Raw genomic sequence first — 21849 nt, forward strand, 5'->3', positions numbered from 1 at the left:
TTAAAAGTAGTAATGAAACAACATCGACCTGTGGGTGAGGGTTCAGGTGGTGCAAAGTTACTGCAAAACACCATAAAACAGGGATCAGCAACTCCAGCGTGCTTCTGTCCTGCAGCTTTTGAACGCATCCCGGCTCCAAAACACATGAATCAAATGCAGAGCTGCTGACATAAAGTATGACATGATACAGACTTTTCATGCAGGAGTTGGAGCACACATTACAAACGTTTTGTTAAAATTCCCCTAATGTCCAAAAAAGAAAAACATTTTGCAATTTTGCAGTAGCTGTGTTTTCATAAAAGAATAAACTCCAATGAAATCACACCTGAACAAGTTTGTTTACACAATAAGTCATTAAAAATCATGTTGCACCATCGTCGTCCTGCTACTTCCTATCAGTTTCTTCATGCTGATCATCAGGTTATTGATCATGGGATTCATTTTGATGCACCAAGACTTATTAAAAAATGTTTTTTTTTTCTTTTTCAAAATTGGCATGTTTGCATTAAGTAAATTTATTTTTTGAAATGTCGAATTGCACAATTATATATTTAATAGAAACATAACTGGCAGCACTTGAGAACTGGAGATTCAAATGTCTTCTTTGGTTTCTTCTGTTTTTCTCCTCATTGAGTCTCATTGGAGACGTCAAACAGTAAACATTTTAAATTCAGCTTTTACTCATGTTAAAAGCTGAACTTAGATGATTAAATCTAAACTTTAGAACAAACACGTTTTGTTTCTAGAGAGATTAGATATTTGCAGGTTTACTACATGAGTTTAATCTACAGATGTCAGTAAAACATTAACAGTAAAGTAGATTCTGATTGAATGACAACAAAAGTCCCCTTTGTCCCACTAAAAAGTGCTGACAGTATTAGTTTTTGTCTTTACTGTAGATTAAACTAAAGGACTTTATGACTTAATAAGAACAAACATCTGTTTAAAGGAACATTGTCTGCTTCAGACTGACCTTATTGTACTGTAAATGTAATCTCTCACAATAATAAAACATAACTAGAGTTGAAAGCAGTTATTAAAGGTCCAAACCTCCTCCAGTCAATCCAGCTGTGGCCTCAGCACTCCATGATGCACAGCCATGTTTCCAATGTCCATATATGGTTTTTAAAATACGAATAATTTTCATTAGATGAAGACAGACCCTGAATGATTTTGTGCAATACAATCTAATGACCAGGTTTTGAATAGGCCATAGACCTATTCTAAGCTGCTACAGAAAGCATAATGCCTTGAAAGTTGCCTTTTTTTCTCTCCTCCCTCCAGGCTCTCCATCCAGGAGCCTCGGTTCTAGCTGGGCCCCCAGCGTCACGTCGTCTCCATCCCTATCAAACCCGTCAGACTCCACCCTGCTGAGACAGCGGCTCCACGTTCCCCGCTCTGACCCGCCGCAGGACTCTGACCCGCCGCAGGACTCGGCCCCGCCGCAGGACTCGGCCTCCGCCAATAGAGACGGCTACTCGGAGCTGCAGCCTCAGAGCTACGTGGAGCGGCTGCAGGCCGAGGAAGCCCCGCCCACTGCCGCCTCTCTGGGTTCGGAGGATGGGGACGTGTACTTCTCTCCGGTAGTGGAGACGGCTTCCTGTTTCAGACCTGGCAGGTACCACTCGGCGCTGATGCCGCAGGAGAACAGGCCCCTGGAGGTGGGCATCCTGCGCCGGGTGAAGGAGCTGCTGGCTGAGGTCGACCCCAGAACGGCGGCCAGACACATCACCAGGACCGACTGCACGGTAACGCTGCCGCCACGCCACCCACTGGACATCAACTAACAATCATGTTCAATTTTTACATGGGCCGCGTTCTCACAGCTTGCTGGTCAATTCCAATTTTTGGCTGAAATCAGATTCTTTTTTGGTTGGTCATTTATTCTAGTAACTAAATGCAAAAAGTGTGAAGGGTTTATGGTGCAGAATTATGAAGCATGTCTCACGTCAATTATTTTCTTGACGTGAGAAGAAAATAATTGTTTCCGGTGTTTTTATGCATTTTTGTGATCCAACATGTTTTTGGTTTCTAGGTGGCGAGAATTTTGGATGTGACTGCAGAGATGAGAAGCAAAATGGGAGCAAATTCAGGGATGGAGCTGCTGACGCTGCCGCAGGGACAGCAGCTGAGACTGGACCTGCTGGAGAGGCGAGCATCCGACCAGCATCCGACCAGCATCCGACCAGCATCCAACCAGCATCCACAAAAAACATCCAACCAGACATCCAACCAGGATCCACAAAAAACATACAACCAACATCCAACCAGTCATCCATTCTGATCAATATTGTCATTGTGGTTTACAAAACTAAAAACCTTCTAAATCCTGAAACTGCTTATACTTTGGGAAAGTTTTTCCATATTTGAGAATTATGAGGAATCCAGAGGAATAAAGATATTCCTTTGCATAACCGTTTCAGTTGCTTCCCAGTTCTGACGAGGTTGTTGCTGCAGGTTTCAGACCATGGCCACCATGTTGGCCGTCAACGTGTTGGGATGCACGGGAACGACGGAGGAGCGGGCCGCCCTGCTGCATAAAGTCATCCAGATCGCAGCCGAGCTGAAGACCACCACAGGCGACATGTTCGGCTTCGCCGCCGTCATGAGAGCGTTGGAGCTGCCGCAGGTGAGAGGAACGGGCCGGGTCAGCATTAACGCTGCGGCTTGCTAACCTTTACTGATGGAGACAGTTGGGAGTTGTGGAGTGTTTAGCTCTTACACACAGAGAATAAAACACAATGAGTAACGTTGAACTCTGACCTTGTTATCTCTGCTTGTAAAGATACATAGATTGATTCTATAATTAAACTATCTGCTGTTAACTATCTGCTTTAGTTTGGAAAGCCAGACCATAGTGTGAAAGGTGCCACATGTGATCCTTAATGTTACTCTTTATTGCTCTAAAATTAAGAAGCATTTTAAAACAAATGCAGCAGGAAGAGAGGAGAGCAGAAGGTGATTAATTTCCCACCATGAATCCATCAAACTGCTGCTTTCTTTCCTGTCTGAGGCCAAACTCACTCAGCAGCCCAAAACATCCCAAATCTCTTTTTTTTTCATGCAAAAAAATTGGATTTCCACCCCCAAAAAAATCTAAATTAAGTTATATAAGCATATTTTTCTGTTTGTGTGGTTTTTGACGTTCCTCAGGTTTCTCGTCTGGAGCAGACTTGGATGACGTTACGACAGCGACACACAGAGGGCGCCATTCTCTACGAGAAAACGCTGCGGCCGTTTCTGAGGAGCCTGAATGATGGACGAGGTAATATAGATATATTTTTTCTTTTACTCTGTGAAGTAAAGTTAGAATTATGCATTGACGCTCTGGGTGTGTCTGTCCTGCAGAAAGCTGTCCGCTGTCCAGCACCACCTTCCCCCACGTCCTGCCCCTCCTCACCCTGCTGGAGAAAAGCTCTGCGGTGGGCGAGGCGTCGGAGCCGTGGGAGACGGCGGAGGTCGGCGTGGAGGTGGTCATGCTCCACCTGACGGCGGCGAGAACTATCGCTCAGCTGGGCGGGATCTATCACTCCAACGCCAAGAGCAAATTAAAGGGTGAGAACCTGGAGAGTTCTGGTCCTGCCACCTCCACTGGGTCGGGTCGGGTCGGGTCACAGAGGCAGCAGCCTAAGCAAACCTGCAGCCTCGATCTGCTTTAGTCATGCTCATTTTCTCCTTCTGTTGATGTACTTAATGTGGACATCACTGCCACCTGCTGGCATTGAATAAGTATTACATAATTTAATGGGAATCCCAAAAGCAATTCAGGCCATTTTCACACCTGCTAATCTGATTGACTAGGTGCTAAATTTGTTCCATTTCCAGCTTCTGTGCTTCTTTCTCACTGCACTGAGTCAAACCAACCAAAGCCTTTGAGCAACCTTCCTGTTCCCCTCCTCGCCTGTGGGGGCGCTGCACCAAGAACTACTGACAAAGACACAGAGCACAACTTCCTTCTTCACAAAATGCAAACAAAAATGGAGTTATGTCAGGTTTTAGCCATGATGTTCACAGGTGCATTTTAACCGAACCAGAGTTTGATGGTTTTGGTTCAATTCGGTTTTCACACCTGCAAAAACAAACTGGACCTTCAAGGCGAACAAACTAGAGGTGGATTAAAGTGGACTAAACCTGACCGATGGGATTCACCTACAGATGCATATTTTTTTCAAAATCAGAACAAAAACTAAAGTGTAGTCGAGGCAAAAATCAGTATTCCTGCAAATAAGCAGTATTTTGCTTGAGCATATACTCAAGCAATGTATGCATGAGCAGACATTTTCCATGTCTGCTCAAGCATAACAAAAGACAAAAAAAAAATCTGAATTTTTTTTAACATAAAATATGGAAACCCTGAGTTCCTCTCAGTGGCTGCAGCATCTCAAAGTGTCAAAGTGAAACCAGACGGTTGTGACCGACGTGAGCTCATGGTGAACCGTGATGTTCCAGGTTTCCAGGAGCAGGCGGAGGTCAGGGAGATCTTCCTCACTGACTTCCAGATGAGGCTGCTGTGGGGCAGCAGGGGAGCCGAGGAGAGCCAGATCCTCAGATACTCCAAGTTCGACCAGGTGCTGACCGCCTTGTCCAACCGGCTGGAACCGCCGAACAGACAACGCTGATCCCAGAGACGTTTAGCTGATCAGCTGGCTTCTAATGGTGGATTCTCTGACATCCATTCAAATCACTTTAAAGTGCAACTAACCCTCATCAACACGCTCCCTGACAACTGCAGAAAAGTTTGAGGGCGTCTCAATGTGGGCATTTCTAAAGAGCGAATTTGATTGGCAACACAAACATTTCAGAAACTTACAGACGTCATCTGAGCTGAAAAGGTTCCAGAAGAAAACAAAAAGTTAACGGGACAATTTATTGTAGAAACATTAATTTTTTAGAACTGTTTTTAAATATCTTTATTGGTTTGTAACTACTTATATCAGTTTTATGTTACTTCAGTAACCAAAATGGATTTTTTTGTATTATTTTGGTTGTTTTGATATGTCTTTGTAATTTATTGCATAAACTAAAAAAGTTTATGCAATAAACATTTTAAAACTTTTTGTTTTAAAATGCAGTATTTACATTTTAAAACTAAACCAAAATGCACCAATGTAACCAATCAGAAAATTAAACTGCAGTGACCACAGTTCAACCCAAAGGGGGCAGCACTGAGCCAGTGTCGCTCTCCAAACATTGCAGAACTGAACAAATTTATCCAAAAACATTTTAAATCCGCATAGAAACTTTACATACAAACCGTGAGAATATATTTAAAGAGTTTATCAGCAAAAAATGTGTTTTTGGGGGTTGAATACACTTTAAATGTAACAGATTATACAGTTGGAAGCATTTTTATGTGAACCTCGCTGACATAAACCTGAAGGAGAATGAATGTTTGATAACAAAAGTTTATTAAGGTTTACAGCACAAATTGTCTTTAAATTTACATTTTTATTGAAAGGAAATGTGATATGAATGTGTTTTGTGTTTTCTAACATATATTTGGGTTTTTATGTTGAAAAACTCCAACTAAGACACTTAATCCTGTAATTTGTGAGGTCAAACTCTTATCTTCTCCTTTTATCATCCATCGGTAGCAGAGAATAAGAGTCCAGGACTTCAGACCGTGCAGCAGGCTGTAAATATAATGTCTGTGTGAAATGTGAGAACTGCAGATAAGATGACCCGGTTCTGTCGTCCCAACAGAACCGGGTCCAGATCCTGGTTCTGTTGGGACTACAGGAAGCTAATGCTGAACCTTTGTCTGCAGTGTAGAAATGCTTTAGTCTGCCTGAAGGCTGGACCTTCATTACATATTGGACCAAACAATGTCTGTCCATCTTCACTATTAATTTTATTAAATCTATTGACGTAGTATCAGTTTGAGGGAGCAGCTTCTGACTGCAATAATTCACATGTACAAAGAACTTATTTAATCCTACACTTAATATTTATCTGTATTATAACTGTGATAACTGTGAATAAATAACATTTTCCTCTCTGAAAATTGACCTTATTAAAACAGTTTCCTGCGTTATTTTTTTTCTCCATCTTTGTTATGGATGTTAAAGGTTTTAATAAACTTCCTCCAGAATCACTGGATTATTTTTAGTCTGTTGCTCTAAAATGCTGCTGCCAGTTTACAAAAAGATAAAAATCTTTGTCTTGTTTTCTTTTGCAGGAATTTAAAAAATAAAGTTCATTAGTTTGAAAGTAGCGCCCTCTACTGTTCAAAAATAGATTTTCTGTCACATTGTGTGTTTTATACAATAATATAATTGTAACAAAGATTTATTTTGTGTTTTCATTTTTAGATATAAATGAAACAAATGAATCATTGCTACAGACACAAGTTATGGGTGCTTTTATCTTTAAACAAAGGTTTGGAGTCAGAATATTAACTTTCTTATTGTTATATTTATGTGACAATGTTTTTGTTCATTTGGTGCAAACAATCGAGGATATTTCCATTTATTCTTTTAATTATTTCTCATGTTACACTCTGAGAAAACCTGAGACGTCTTGCGATGTGTTGATATGTTAATCACAGTTTCTTGGTCAATTGGGAGAAAATTCCCAGGAATGTTTACTGATTAAGTCACACAAAACTCTTAATATTGCCATAAAACTGAACAAACCCCTGAAAAACAGACTAAATCTCTACAAAGTTTAGTGTGTAGATTTTATTGACGAACTGAGTTGTAGTAAAAAACTAAAGAAATGCGACCAAAACCACGAGCAGCTCTTCTGCTGACTCCCAAAGAGCTGAAAGGTGGAAAAGTTTGGATCGTTATTAGGAAGAATCGTGTGATGGCTATCAGTGTCTTTAGAAAGGAAAAAGAATATTTCTGCCAATAAACTCAAAATATAAGAGATTAGCTAGAAAAAAAAACCCGTTGAAATTTCTGAGTTTCAAAAGTCAAAAAAATGTTAGAAAAAAATGAAATGTTGAATTTAATCTAAAACATATTCCAGATTTTTTTATACATTTTCTGAAACGTCCTCTTAAAAAGAAATTTCAAATTTCCGACTTTTGAAACTCAGAATTTTTCTGTTTTTTCTAGAGAATTTCTGACATTTTGTTTTTGTTTTCTGATGGCCCAGAAAAACCTCCAGTTTTCAGTGAAGTTGAAACTCAGCTGGACTGTGAGCCTCCAACGTGTCCTGCTTCGCGTCGCTCTGGGATTTGTAGTCCCTGTAGTGACACGTTCGGTGCGTCTGCATTACTTCCGGTTTCCTTAAGGAACTACAGCCGGCCGGCGGCGGCGCAGAGCGGCGGAGGTTTCCGGTAGGGAACCAACATGCTGGCCGTCCTGCCGGCGCTGCTGCTGCTGCTCAGCTCCAGGCCGGCCTGCGGCGTCTTCCAGAAGCTTTACTGCAGCTTCTCCGACAGCTGCGACTGCGACTTCAAGCCCAGCATCAGAGGTGAGTTTGGTCATGTTGTTTACAGCTAAAGCTACATGCTAGCAGGCGGCTAGCAGGACGGCTATCAGCTCAGAAAGACTCGCCGGTGTGTTTTGGGTCGCCGTCATGTTCTGCTTCAGCTTAAAGGTCTTTTTCTGACGGTGTCACGTTTTCCGGATTCTGAAATGTTCAGCTGTTCTGGTCCTACAGCAGGAAATCATCCCCACACCATAACACCTCCACCTCTATGCTTCACATTCAGTGTGAGGCTCTTTGGTCCAGAATATTGTATTTGTTTCATGTCCGCTCTGCTGTCCAAATATGTTCATATTCCAGATCTTAGAAAACAACAGTTTAACTGTTTCTGATCTAGCAGAAAAGTCATTTTAGCATCTTCTGGTCTGCTCTCAGGGTAAATTGCTTGGATTGTTGTTCTGAGTGTTTCCCTCCTTTACAGAGGAAAGATTGATGTCAGATTCTTCTGAGACCCGTTTAAATATCTTACCGGACTTGAAAACATAAACTATAGTAGCTTCATGCAGAAAATGTCTGCTTGTTTTGGGGCTTCGTCAGTCTGAAACCTCAGTAGTAGTTTATTGTTGAACGTCAATATTTAACAGCACTGAAGGTTGTCAGTCTGACGGGATCCTGGGAATCCTGGGAATCCAGAGGATCCTGGGAATCCAGAGGATCCTGGGATCCCACAAAACATCTGGACTGAGGGAAACTGCCTCAACGTTTTTCTGTGCAAATGGTCTCAAAACAACATTATTATTATTTGTAATCGTGACACGTCTATCTAGTACTTTAAAATATTAGTTTCATGTTGTTCCTAAATAAAAACCTGTGGCTTGAATTGCTTATAAAAATGACACAATTCTGGCCGATAAGGTTTTATGTATTTGATTACTTAACCTTTATTTAAAATAAAGGTTAAATAATAATAATAAATACCAGGTCTAAGCATTAACCTGTTTGTGTTGTGATGAGAAGACTTGGAGTGGGATCTGTACAAGAATGTCTTCGGTCAGCACCTGGCCCAGGACCTGGTCGCAGAGGAAGTTTCCAGGTTTCTCCTCAATAAGAACCCGGATCGGCCCCTGGTTCTGTCCTTCCACGGCTCCTCTGGGACCGGGAAGACGCTGGTCAGCACCATGCTGGGGAACCACCTGTACGGCTCGGCCATGAGCAGCCCCTTCATCCACCAGTTCATCCCCACGCTCCACTTCCCTTCGGCCGAGCGCGTCGCTCAATACCGGGTGGGTCGCTCTGAGCCAAGGCTGCAGAACCGCTCTGGGTTCTTCATTATAATTTAGCTTTTTGACTTTGTGTTTGTCTAATTCAGTTAGTTTTAGTTACCTGTCCCAGAACCTGCTGGTTCTGAAGCTGTGTGTCTGCTGGCAGAAGGAGCTGAAGAGCTGGGTGAAGGGAAACCTGACGGCGTGCGGGCGCTCCGTCTTCATCTTCGATGAGATGGAGAAGATGCCTGCAGGCCTCATCGACGTCCTGGAGCCCTTCCTGGGTCCGTCCCACGTCGTGTTTCGCACCAACTACAGGAAGGCCATCTACGTCTTCATAAGGTAGCCTGGACACCAGACCCACAATCATTCACCATAAAATTACACAAGTTGGTATCTTGAAAATAAATTAGCCTAATGGAATCACGCCCATTAAAAAAACTGAAGTCTTTCAGTGAAAAAGTTTTGCTGCTAGGATGAGGTGGTTTTTCATTATTTATCAAAGTAAAACTGTAACGGAAACACAGACAAACAGATGTTACTACTGGTGGAAACCATGAAGAAGAAGACAGGAAGTAGTTAGAGGATGATGGTGCTGCATGTTTTTTTATAATTTATCACATGAACAAACTTATTCACGCGATGTTAATTACGTTTCTCATATAATAGAAAGCAATTGCGATATAGTGGTTTTTTTTTTCAAAGTTAGCAGAATATCAACAAAGTTTTGTCTCTTTTTCTTCTTGGTTTGCCTTTCAACCATCCCAGGGTAAAATACGACGGCATTGTAAGAACTCTGTGTGCGTCAGACAGGCACTAATTCAGATCTCTCATCAATTGAATCTTCCTCTGTTAGAAGGAATAGGCAACTCCGCAGATGCAGCTTCGAAGGTTTATTGTAGACTGACAAGCATCGATGAATATGGGATGAAAGGTGGTACAGTAGATGAGTTTATGTATGTGTATGTGTGTGTGTGTGGTTATCTGAAACAGAAAAACAATAAAGTTACATTAATAACTATGCGAGTAAGAACGGCTACACATAGGTATACGACAAAGAATGGTATGCAGCACCACACAACTCCTCCAGAGGGCACTACAATACCATCGGTAAAATGTAAGCACACTAATGACAAAACTGTCAGAAATACAAGTTAGTGTTAAATACTTTTACGTAATAATAATAATACAATAATATATATGTGACATATATATAACCGAGTATAGCACAACCTGAACTATTACAGATAATTTCCTGTACCGTCGGCAGCCAAACACGAGGATGTCCCCACCTCCTGTGCTAACAATCGACATAAACACCAATATCGTATATGAAACGGCACACTTACATCATATAGAACGCACACAGGTTTTACACAAACAGGATAAAAAGGGATTGATGGTGGATGTCACCCGCAGACGCCACTCCTTACAACAGTAACACAGGAACATGAGATCAAAAAACTAGCCCAGCTATGTGCAACGATAACAAGCAAAGGAAACACAGATGCACCATGGGTAATGTAGTTGTACCAGAACGGACAGACTTTTAACAGCCGCCCCTGTATTTGTAAGCAAATACACATGCAAAGGCTGTCAGTTCGAAGGAGGATCCGAATCTGCAGGCACTTCCGGAAGCTCCACCAGTTTGGTTACCGGTCGGATGTAGAAACTGTCCTTGACCTTCACCTCGGCAGCTCGAACTACACCATCCGTCCCAGGGAAAACTTTAGTGATGATTCCAACAGGCCAGAGTCCACGGGGAAGATTGGAATCGACAATCATTACTATTTGTCCCACAGTGGTATTGCCTGTAGATGTCCTCCATTTCTGTCTCAAATGAAGTCTGGAAGGTAGTTCTGGATGAAACGTTTCCAGAAATGGTCGCTGATAACCTGACTATGTTGCCATCTCCTTTTAGATAGGGCATCATGAGGACCATATACTACTTGTGGTAGTCCTGCGTCTCGCCGCCCCATTAGTAGAAGGTTTGGCGTGATGGGATCCGGGTCCGCCACATCAGAGGATGCATAACCGAGAGGTTTAGAATTAAGAACGCCTTCAACCTCTATGAGAGCTGTTAGAAGCACTTCCTCTGCCACAACTTGGTCCTTAAGGATAACTTGTAAAGCTGATTTGACTGACCTAATTTCTCTCTCCCAGGTGCCCCCGAAGTGAGGAGATTGTGGCGGGTTGAAGTTAAAGTGGATCATCTGTTCGGCTAACCGTTGTTGTAACACTGGGGCCATATTTTCAAAAGCGCTCTGAAGTTCTTTGTGGCCTCCCCTGAAGTTGGTGCCTCTGTCAGACCATAGCTCGTACGGTTTTCCTCGGCGAGCAATAAATCTGCGTAACGACATCAGGAAAGAGTTGGTGTCGAGGCTAGGGAGGAGATCCAAGTGAACACATCGAGTGGTCAGACATTTATAAATAATCCCCCATCGTTTCTCACTGCGACGTCCAATCTTAACTAGATACGGTCCAAAACAGTCTACACCTGTAGACCAAAATGGCGGTTTGTAGAGTCTCAGACGAGCTGATGGAAGGTCCGCCATCTTTGGTGTGGCAGGTGAAGCACGCCATCTCCTACAGTCCACACACTGATACTGGTGTTTTTTAATGGCCTGCCGACCTCTGAGAATCCAATAAGTGCGCCTTATCTCTGCATAGAGTCTCTCTGCACCCGGGTGAAACAGCTGAGCATCGTAGTGTTTTATAATGAGACGGGTCAATGGATGGTCAGGTGCTAACAAAATCGGATGGATGCTATCAGGGTCCATATCGATAGCTTGTCGTAGGCGGCCTCCAACTCTGATTAAGCCACTGATGCTGTCATATTCAGGGGGAGAGAGCACTGAGCCGACTGCTTGAGGGCACAGCGTCACCTGCTTTAAGGGCTTGGACCTCTTCTGGGAAGCTATCCTTCTGTGCAGAGCGAAGCAGCTGATTCACTGCCTCTAGACGCTCAGCAGCAGTGAAGGATGTAGCAGCCGCCCCAGTCAGGGATTGGTGGGTGGCCAGAATCAGGTCCTCTAACGATGTGACCTGTGTAGGATCTGGTAGACTGTGAGATGTGGATGTGAAGCTACAGAAAGCAGTCTTTCTGAGTTCTTCACTGTCACAATTTGTAGACTCTGTTGGAGGTTTCGGCCAGGCGTCTGGAGTCTGTGTAAGGAAGTGGGGGCCTTGTGACCAGCGGCTGGAGATGGTGAGCTGACAGTGATTTCCCCTTGTAATGTCATCAGCTGGATTTTCACTAGAGTTCACATATCCCCACTGCTCTGAGAGGGTCAACTCCTGTATTTCACAAATCCGAGTCCCAACAAAGACCTTGTATCTGCAGGAACTGGACTGGATCCACTTTAACACCGTTGTAGAATCTGTCCACAGATATACAGAGTGCAGAGGTAAAGAGAGTTCACTTTGGAGTACTTTGGCAAGTCGGGATCCTGTCAACGCAGCACACAGCTCTAGTCGGGGAATCGACACCTGTTTTCGAGGTGCAACTCTTGAGCGTGCCATAATGAAGGAGGTTGAGTGTGTGCTTGTTGCTCTGTGACTCTCAAATAGGCAACGGCTCCATAGGACCTCTCAGAGGCGTCACAGAAGATATGAACCTCATTAGTAGCACCAGTGATGCTGTGAGAACTGTAGCAGCGGGGAATGATGATATGTTGGAGGTTAGACAGTTCTTCCTCCCATTCGACCCACGACTGAAGCAAATGTCCTTCTATGGGCTCATCCCATCCTCTTTCTGTATTCCACAGGGCCTGCACAATGAGCTTGGCTCTTGTGGTGTATGGACAGATATAACCCAATGGGTCATACTGACTGGCTAGCACCTTATAAATGTTGCGCAGTGTGACAGTTGTGTAGGACACCGAGCGATGCTTGTATCCCAGAACATCAGTTGGGCAGTGCCAGCTGAGACCCAAAGTCGATTCCTGCGGATCAAGACTCTTGAAGTTCAACCATAACTCACAACTGTCTGACCTAGCCGTGCTGGGCAGATGGGCAATCACCGCAGGGAGGTTGCTAGCCCACTGTCTTATCTCAAATCCACCTTGTAATAACAACTCTCTCATTCTGTCAATGAGCAGCTTAGCCTCTTGTGGGTCAGAAAGGGACTGCAGACAGTTGTCCACATAAAAGGCTGTATGGATGGATTCATAGATGTCCTTATGAGTGTCTTGGTGCTCCTTTACGTGTTTCTGAAGAGCAAACGTAGCACAGCAAGGGCTACATGTTGTCCCAAAGGGCAAAACTTTCCATTCATACACATCTGGGAACCTCTCAGTTTCACCATCTCTCCACAGGAACCGTAACAGGGGACAGTCTTCAGGGAGCAGGCGGATCTGGTGAAACATGGCCTTTATATCTCCACTCACTGCCACAGGATACTGACGGAAGCGGAGGAGTACGCCCAGTAGTGTAGGCCCCAGAGGAGGGCCTGGCAGGAGGTAGTTATTGAGGACGGTGCCCTGGAACTCAAATGAGCAATTAAAAACCACTCGTGCCTTATTGTTATGATGTACCATGTGGTGTGGTACGTACCAAGATTCAGTAGAATTGTTGATCTCTTCTGGAGTCAGCTTCGTCACGTAACCAGAATCAACCAACTTCTTGATCTCTTGGTTGTATGTACAGGCCAGGTCTGGATGTTTAGTCAGCTTCGCTCTGTGGACCTCAGCAGACCTTTAACTGCTTCTAAAGGGGCGTGCATCTGAGGGAAGTCTTTCCTCCTCAGCAGAGGAGTGGCATATCTCTCCACGCCATTTACCGGAATCCTGATGGTCTTAGCCTCTAAACATGGTTATGGCTTCTCTGTCCTTGAGCGTGTGACTTCCTTCTCATACCTATGTATGGGAGCATCCAGTTGCCACAGTCGTTGAACATTCTGATACAGGTCCTCAGCAGGAGAAAGGCATGATGTATGCAGGCAGTGCATGTCTCCCTGCTGTGTAGGCATACTACTTGTTGGACCTTGGATGGCCCACCCAGCTTAGTGCAGATAGCGACAGGCCCACGGGCTGGACCACGCCTGATGGGACGAACCGGCGTTATGAGGTGAACATTGTCTGAACCGATTAGCACCAGAGGCTGTATCCGGTTGAATCCTTCCAGCTGCACTTGTTGTAGGTGATGATACCGCTTCTTCAAGAGCTCTACTGGACAGGACTGTTCAGCTAAGCTGAGCTGTTCTGCAGTAAAAGCATGTGTGATTTTGTAACGCCGTTTTGGTTGGGCCTTCGGAGACACCTGGAATGAGACGTAGCCTCCCTTTATCTGGATCACATCTTGACGGACGGTGCGCAGAGATAATGTTTCCTCTCTGGTGTTAACCCTAACAACTTAATTGCAGCTGGGAGTATGATGGTTTTCTCTGAGCCGTCGTCGAGGAGAGCATACGTGTCTAGAGATGTCTTCTGATGGTGTAACTGAATGGCACAACCTTGAGCATTACACGGCCAGAGTGACTGACAGGATCCAGATATACTCTACGAGTACTCACAGTTAGGATGTTAGGGTCCTGCCTTCTAGCTTCAGCCAGGTCATGAAGCACTAATAAGTGCTGTTCTCCACAGTTGGTGCAAAGCTTCTTCAGAGTGCACTGTTCCGGAGTGTGTTTACGGCCGCAGCGCCAGCATTTAGATTTATCCTTTAGCCAAGTGGCGACAGCTGTGAGGTCTAGCTTTTTAAAGTTCTCACAGCCACTGAGGTAATGCTCTGTTCCTTCACAGTATGGACAATATGGCTTAAACTTCTGTTTCTTCTTGGGAAGGGAAGAATGGCTCTCAGCTTCTACCTTAATGTCCGTCTTTGGCTGTGTTTGAGCAGGATCTGAGCCATAATATATGGATGTAGCTTACTCGGTGCTTTAGTCCCTGTAGGCATTCTGAAGTTACTTCTCTCCAATCGTGGTCTATCCGATGACTGTGAATGAATGGCCTGCCTAGATAGCTGAAGAACTTGGGACTTCCGTTCAAGCCATTCAGAGAGATCGTACATGTTGTACGTGCGGCTGCTGCCAGTATGTATAATACCACGTGTGATACAGTACTCTATGAAACTGTCTCTATAGCTAGGAGGGAGTTTGGTGAGTAACCTGTCTACATGTGAACCACACTGAAGCTCACTGGCTGCTACATCATCCATAGTACTGAGGAGACCTACTAGGCTAGACACTGCCAGGGAGAAGTCTTCAAAGGCTTGAGGGTCACCGACTTTCACCGGAGAGCAGTTAAGGATAGCGCTGAGTTCACTCTGGATTAACTGTCGGGCTGTCCATATCTCTGCTCCAATGCTCGAATTGCACTAGTGTAGGGAGTACGGTCGTGAATATAGCGCCTGGCAACTTGTAGAGCACATGGATGCTCTAAGTGATCCAACAGGATGTGATATTTATAGTCCTCTGTGAGGTGTGCATGGGGCCCCAGTAAGCTGTCTAATCCTTTCTTTAACAAGGCAAATTCACTCTCTCTGCCTGATTTGAATGTAACCAGTCTAGGCTTTGGGATGCCGTATGATGTTGCCACAATCATCTCCATCAGGTTTGGCTGATTCACTTCTGCTGTCGACTGTAAGGGAGTTGTAGTTTGATATATATCTGGAGGTGATGAATATGTTACAGGATAATGGTGGGGAATGTCAGCAGATGGAGCTGCATAAAGCTGGCTGCAGTTCTGTTGTGCTGCCGCTCCCTGTAATGGCTGATACAGCGGTGTGGCAGAGGCTGCTGGGGGGTTATATGATGATGCAGCGTCTACTTGGTCAGCATGGCTTGGTAGTTGCTGATGATGGTATCTCTGCCTGTAGAGAGACTCAGCCTGATATGATTTGGGTTTCTTAATCTGCAGGATTGTGCTACTTGGATGTCAGGTTGTAGAACAGGCTGTATCACATGTCTCACTCTAGGCGGTGGAGCTGGCAACGATGCTTGCTGGATTTCTGGATGAACCGGAAGGCCTCTCGACTGTAGAACAGGTGAAGGTCCAGACCGACCTACTGGCTGGAAGGCTGTGTTCATCCAAGGCTGGGACGCAGGTGATGACTGCAACACATGCTGCAGTGCTGCAAGTTCATCTGGCTGTGGATCTAATGATGCAGCATCTTGTATTGGTCTCAGTAGGTTTTACAGGTGTTCTGTTGTCCTGCCTTGCTGGTGTCACAACGCTCAACTGATCCCTAGCGTGATCCCTGGCGTCACTGCTATATGTGTTCACACCGCTAGGCTGTGATTGGAATGCAGGAAGGGATTCTGCTCGGTTATGTTGTTGAGTGTGACTGTGTGGCAAGAGAGGGCTGCATGACTTACATGTTCTCTCTAGTTGATCCACACGCCTGGATAATGCACCACTGGTCTCCTTCATGGTGATTTGCATCTGATTCATTGTTGCTAGAATGTTGCCCCATACTTCTTCCATTTTGTCCCATCGTTGCTTGTTATCCTTATCAGATTCTCCTGAGCTGCTGCTTGTTGACAACTCTGACTCCTCTGGATCAGATAGGTCATGTTCATACTCCGCCAGATGTCCAGGAAGCTTCCTGTTCCTACGTGGACGGGGACTATGCTGGTGACTTTTCTCCTCAGGAGTGTTGTCTGGTGATGTTGCCATGATGTTGATTCAACCAATGAAATCTCCGGCTCGAAGGACCATTTGTAAGAACTCTGTGTGCGTCAGACAGGCACTAATTCAGATCTCTCATCAATTGAATCTTCCTCTGTTAGAAGAATAGGCAACTCCGCAGATGCAGCTTCGAAGGTTTATTGTAGACTGACAAGCATCGATGAATATGGGATGAAAGGTGGTACAGTAGATGAGTTTTATGTATGTGTATGTGTGTGTGTGTGGTTATCTGAAACAGAAAAACAATAAAGTTACATTAATAACTATGCGAGTAAGAACGGCTACACATAGGTATACGACAAAGAATGGTATGCAGCACCACACAACTCCTCAGAGGGCACTACAATACCATCGGTAAAATGTAAGCACACTAATGACAAAACTGTCAGAAATACAAGTTAGTGTTAAATACTTTTACGTAATAATAATAATACAATAATATATATGTGACATATATATAACCGAGTATAGCACAACCTGAACTATTACAGATAATTTCCTGTACCGTCGGCAGCCAAAACGAGGATGTCCCCACCTCCTGTGCTAACAATCGACATAAACACCAATATCGTATATGAAACGGCACACTTACATCATATAGAACGCACACAGGTTTTACACAAACAGGATAAAAAGGGATTGATGGTGGATGTCACCCGCAGACGCCACTCCTTACAACAGTAACACAGGAACATGAGATCAAAAAACTAGCCCAGCTATGTGCAACGATAACAAGCAAAGGAAACACAGATGCACCATGGGTAATGTAGTTGTACCAGAACGGACAGACTTTTAACAGGCATATTAGTGCCATCGTAGATGGAAAAAAGGAGGAAATTTCTGCCAAAAAATTTATTAATTACAGCAATTTGTAAGAAAAAACTTGGAAATTTCTGTTTGAAGTGAAAAATTTGCTAGAAAATACAGACATGTCCTTGTTCCTGGAGTGTTTTGTTGAAAAATGTCTCCTCCGTTGTTTCTACCTGCGGCGGCACCGATACTCTGTGGTACTGTTGGTTCCAGGTGTGGCCGTCTCCCTGACGATCTCGTCTCCAGCTGTTTGTCACCTTTTGCCTGATGATGTCGTTGTTGTGCGGTTTGTTCAGTGTGTGTCCGACCCGGTTCGTGTCAGGAGGCTGAACGGACCTTTGGGTTCATGTTTCTGTCTGACCAGCGGATACTGAGCCTCCTTCTGGGATAACACCTGCATCCTGGTTTCTGTTTGTCTGCAGCACCGCAGGACAGGAGGCGATACACCGGCTGGTTCTGGAGAACCGGCTGGCTGGACGGGACAGAGACGAGATCAAACCGTCTGACCTGCAGGACGTCGTCCAGCAGTCGGTTTACAGCAACAAAACCAGTAAGAGACGAACCAGCAGACCACTGGGTTCTGAAGATTTAGTTTAGGAAAGTCTGGATTGTTTTTCCACCAATCCTCTCTCTGGGTTTCCAAAGTCCAGAGTGATGTCATCACTCCCACGGCGGACATCTTGTTTTACAGCTTCTGTTTCTTGGACTTTGAATTCAGAAAAAGATAGTTTCTGATCATATTTTCTGCCATTTGTCATTTCTTTTTAAGAAAAGAAAGAAAGAGAGGAAAAAATATTAAACTGGAAATTGAATTTAGTATAAAAATTTCAGAGATGTCATTTTTAATTGTTCTGATATTCTGATCATTTCTATGGAAACCAGCAGCATGAAGCAGCTTTTCTGCTCTTTTTATGATTTTACAAAATTCAGCTTTTACTGTTTAAACAGATGTTACTGAAGAGTTAAATCAACCTGAGAAGTTGGTACATTACTGAACTTGGATAATTCATAAGTTTTTACCTACAGAGATTTGAATGTTATTAGATTTACCATCTTCTGCTGCAGGATTATGACATAATGTCTCACACTGCAGACTCTTTGGAAACTATCTGAAATGACTTAGTGGCACAAACTGGATTCGTTTTTCTTTGGTCCATTTTTTCCAGACGTCCATGAAAAAGTCAGATGTTTTTCATATTTGGGTAAAATAATTTGACTTCTGTGTGAACGGAGACAACCTGACCTCTATTTTAATAAATATATTTTGTTTGTATATTTGAAATGTTCAGCTCAGTGCCAAGGGTTGATCCATGCCTTCTCCACCTTTTTTCTTCCATTAAACTTTCCATCAAGATATTTTGGTACAGCATTTTAACATGAAGCTTCTTCACTGAAGTCATGACGATTAATGGCTGCAGAGCTGAACATGTTCACATCAACATGTCTGTGTTGTTTTTTCTGATATCAGGGTAATGAATGAATGACTCTGATGGTGAATCCAGTCCTGAACTCGTCTGTCTCCCCAGGTGGGCTCTACCTGTCCAGCATCGTCCAGCAGAACATGGTCACTCGCTTCGTCCCCTTCCTGCCGCTGACTCGGACCCACGTGGAGCGCTGCGTCCGCGCGCAGCTCTGCCAGCGCGGCAGCTGTAACCGTAGCGACGTGGTGGAGGCGGTGGGAGGAGACGTGACCTATGACCCCGCGGAGGGACACTACTTCTCCACCACGGGGTGCAAGGCGGTCGCTGCAAAGATCAGCTTCTTCCTGTAAGCCGCAGCCGGACGGTTCTGGTTCCACTGGGAGGAAAACGCCTCCGATCCGCTTTCAGGACCCAGGATTTGAACCGACGACCCGATGCTCATGGGTAGCTGGAGGGAAAAGCTGTCTGAAGGCAGAAAGCAGCAGGAGGAAACAAACCGCATCAGGGTTTGGTGGCTGCTGCCTCTTCTGGGTCTGAACCAGGAAAAAACTGAAGTTTAAAGATTCATTTCAGAAAAAATCAAAAATTCACCAGGAAAAAAATCAGAAATTTGAAAATCGATCTCATAAATTTTCAATAGACAATCTGGAAATTTCTCACTTTGAATAGTGAGAAATTTGTTGGGATTGTTTTCAGATGAACTTCTGAAATTTTCTGGAGAAACACTAAAGTCAAACATTTGCTAGAAAAACATCAGAAATGCTGAGATTATGTACAAGAAACGTGGAAATGTCTGAGTCTCAAAGGTCAAACATTTTTTACTTTTGGAGCTCAGAATCTTGTTCTTTCTAGAAAATTTTTAAAATTAATGTCAAAATTTCTAATTTTTTTGGCAGACATTTACTCTTCCTTTTTCTCCTAATACTCCGTCGTACTTCTACCGAGGACCAAACCTGAGACGACTGTCAAAACCTACAGCTCTTAAAAAAGCTGCAGCTGCTTCAGGTCATCAACTTATTTTATTATTTAAATTATTTTTGCTTTGGAAAATTGTCCGTCGGTTTTCAGACGCCTCACAGGGTTCAGTGAAGATTTTTGATTTCTTTGCAGAGGAACACAGACTCTATGGCTTTATTTTATAAGTTATTATTAAACTGAAAGGGATCAGAGATTTTAATGAAACTGTTTTAATTTCAAGATGCTTAAACCAAAAGACGGTTTTTCAGCTCAGATTTTCACTGATGTGCAGTGAAATATTGTTTTGAGATGGAGGGAAACGAATGAGCCAAATATATTCAGATGAAGAAATGAGACGGCGTATTCGGGACGTCGAAGATAAAATAATAATTTCCCAAGAAGGAGTACAAACATTTTTTAGATTAATTTCTCATATTAACAACAAAAAACTTGGAAATTGTCTCATGGCCAAAAGGAATAAGTTTGCAAAAAATAACAATTGTCCATTATTAAAGTTATACCTTTATATTATATTATTAAAGATTATAAAGTCAGGCATTTCTGACAAAAAAATGACAAAAGTTTTGATTGAAAAGATTTTTTGATCATTTTGAGTCTTTTTTTTTTACAATTTTCTAACTTTCCAAAGTCAAAAAATATCCAACTTATGTTGTTTTAAATGTATGTCTTTAGTCATGGAAAATTGACCACTTCTTAGTTAAGATTTATGAATTTTTGACATCAGAGAGTTTGCATGTTTTTATGATAATGGGAAGTTTTATTATTTTTAGTTTTTTCTTATGTTCAATGGCTCTAATACTCTGTCACAACCTGAAGGGACAAAACTAACTAAATAAATAAACAAATCATTAATTAAATGTAATTAAATATTTTTTAGAAACAATTTAAATGTAGTTAAATCATTACAAATGCAAACTTACAATAATTATTTCATGGTGATTTGAAACACTGTGGCTGCAGATTGAAACAATTAAATGAAATAATTAAATGCATTTTTAAAAATGTGTATCGGCTATCATGAGTTTGCATTTTAATGATTTAATTAAATATTCAATTGTCTACTCCATAAACTATGATCTATTTATTTATTTAATTTTGCCCCTTTTGGACTTCCATAGAATACCTCAAGTAGGATTCAAACGTTTAGGAGCTCATCTCTATTCTGCCAGCAGAGGGCAGCAAAGACCTTTTTGTGCCAAAAGTGGAAGATGAGGTGAGGAAGAGTTTACCTGTCAGTTTTGTTCATATGCTTGCCCGTTCTGATCTGTTGTGTGTGTGTGGGTGTGTGTGTGTTTCCTTCTGATTGAACCGTTTACAGCTCAGAACTGAGTGTAGAAGGAAATGATTCTTCAGTGTCTTAAATAAATCATCGTTTGAGAACAGAATGTTTCCAAAGTGCGGTCCGGGGGCCATGTTTGGTCACGCTTTGAAATGTCAGGTGCAACATAAAGTATTCATTCAGGTTTTGCTTTCAGTTTCATTTCATTTATTAGTTGTATAGATCCAAAAGCATCTTCGCTAAAATGCAAAAGACATTTTGAACTTTGCAAAATAAAGCAAAACTGATTCATATCCTGTTTTTGTTTTATATCTACAGTTATTTACTCAATCCTTGGCTACAGAAATCCGACTGATTTCATTAAAATAATATCATTAGAAAAAAAAAATACCAAAAGTTAGTTTTAACTTGGTATCAGAGTTCAGACTCCGGTACTTTGTGGCCACTAGGGGGCGCCAGACTCACCAGCGAACTCATCCCGGTTTTCCATCCCAGTGGACATTTCGGAGTCGTCCTCCTTCCTGCAGGAAGTCACTGCTGCCTCCTATATATGCCACATGGCCTCTCCATCCTGCGGTGATGACTTCATCAGCCTCCGCCCGCCGCCGTCACACAGGGCGGTCCGAGGAAGAGGAGGGGTTCAAAGGTCAGCTCTGAGGTCTCACCCCAGCTGCTGTTGCTATGTGTCACCATCTCGGTTCACAACAATAAAACACACCCAGCTGATGATAGGCTGACTGCCCCACACACACACACGCACACACACACACACACACACACACACACACACACACACGCCTCGGTGACCTCTGGTTGATTTTCACACGCTCTCAGCAGGGAGTCGACCTGCTCTGGAAGTTTCTCTTCCTTTTCTCAACCTGGACAGAAAAAATACATTTTCCAGACCCACTTCAGCCCGGTTCCGTCTTTAATTCCTCGCCGCTTCCTGTCTTCCATCAGAGGTGTTGGGAGTGTTGGGGGGACAATGGGACGCTGCTCAGTCCTCCCCCGCTCCACCCACCTTCACATCTGTGAGAGCCCCTCTGTCTCGTCATTCTTCTCGCTAACCGCTCCATTATTGCGGCTCTTTCACT

The 21849-nt window shown here is 43.3% G+C and overlaps 2 protein-coding genes across 3 annotated transcripts in view; both read left to right on the forward strand.

Moving 5' to 3' along the window:
* The window catches only part of sh2d3cb (SH2 domain containing 3Cb), a 38016-nt gene extending 32008 nt beyond the window's left edge, over nucleotides 1–6008 (forward strand). The window contains exons 7-12 of the mRNA XM_055039948.1: nucleotides 1285–1748; nucleotides 2036–2151; nucleotides 2458–2629; nucleotides 3154–3265; nucleotides 3349–3555; nucleotides 4450–6008. Coding sequence (XP_054895923.1) covers nucleotides 1285–1748; nucleotides 2036–2151; nucleotides 2458–2629; nucleotides 3154–3265; nucleotides 3349–3555; nucleotides 4450–4619 — 1241 coding nt within the window. The 3' untranslated portion in view covers nucleotides 4620–6008. The remainder of the gene's footprint in view (nucleotides 1–1284; nucleotides 1749–2035; nucleotides 2152–2457; nucleotides 2630–3153; nucleotides 3266–3348; nucleotides 3556–4449) is intronic.
* A 1254-nt stretch (nucleotides 6009–7262) lies between these two features.
* Nucleotides 7263–21048, forward strand: tor2a (torsin family 2, member A). Of its 2 annotated transcripts, none has more exons than XM_055039953.1 (5): nucleotides 7263–7422; nucleotides 8395–8660; nucleotides 8806–8981; nucleotides 17500–17627; nucleotides 18604–21048. In XM_055039953.1, the coding sequence occupies exons 1-5, from the start codon at nucleotides 7299–7301 to the stop codon at nucleotides 18846–18848; spliced, it is 939 nt and encodes a 312-aa protein (XP_054895928.1). In that variant the 5' UTR covers nucleotides 7263–7298; the 3' UTR covers nucleotides 18849–21048. The 2 variants fall into 2 exon arrangements, with proteins under 2 accessions (XP_054895928.1, XP_054895929.1); XM_055039954.1 differs by having other exon boundaries at nucleotides 8809–8981.
* The last annotated feature ends 801 nt before the right edge of the window (nucleotides 21049–21849 follow it).

Source organism: Poeciliopsis prolifica, unplaced genomic scaffold, assembly GCF_027474105.1.
Source record: "Poeciliopsis prolifica strain line A6 unplaced genomic scaffold, Auburn_PproV2 SCAFFOLD014, whole genome shotgun sequence".
Classification (NCBI taxonomy): Eukaryota; Metazoa; Chordata; class Actinopteri; order Cyprinodontiformes; family Poeciliidae; genus Poeciliopsis; species Poeciliopsis prolifica.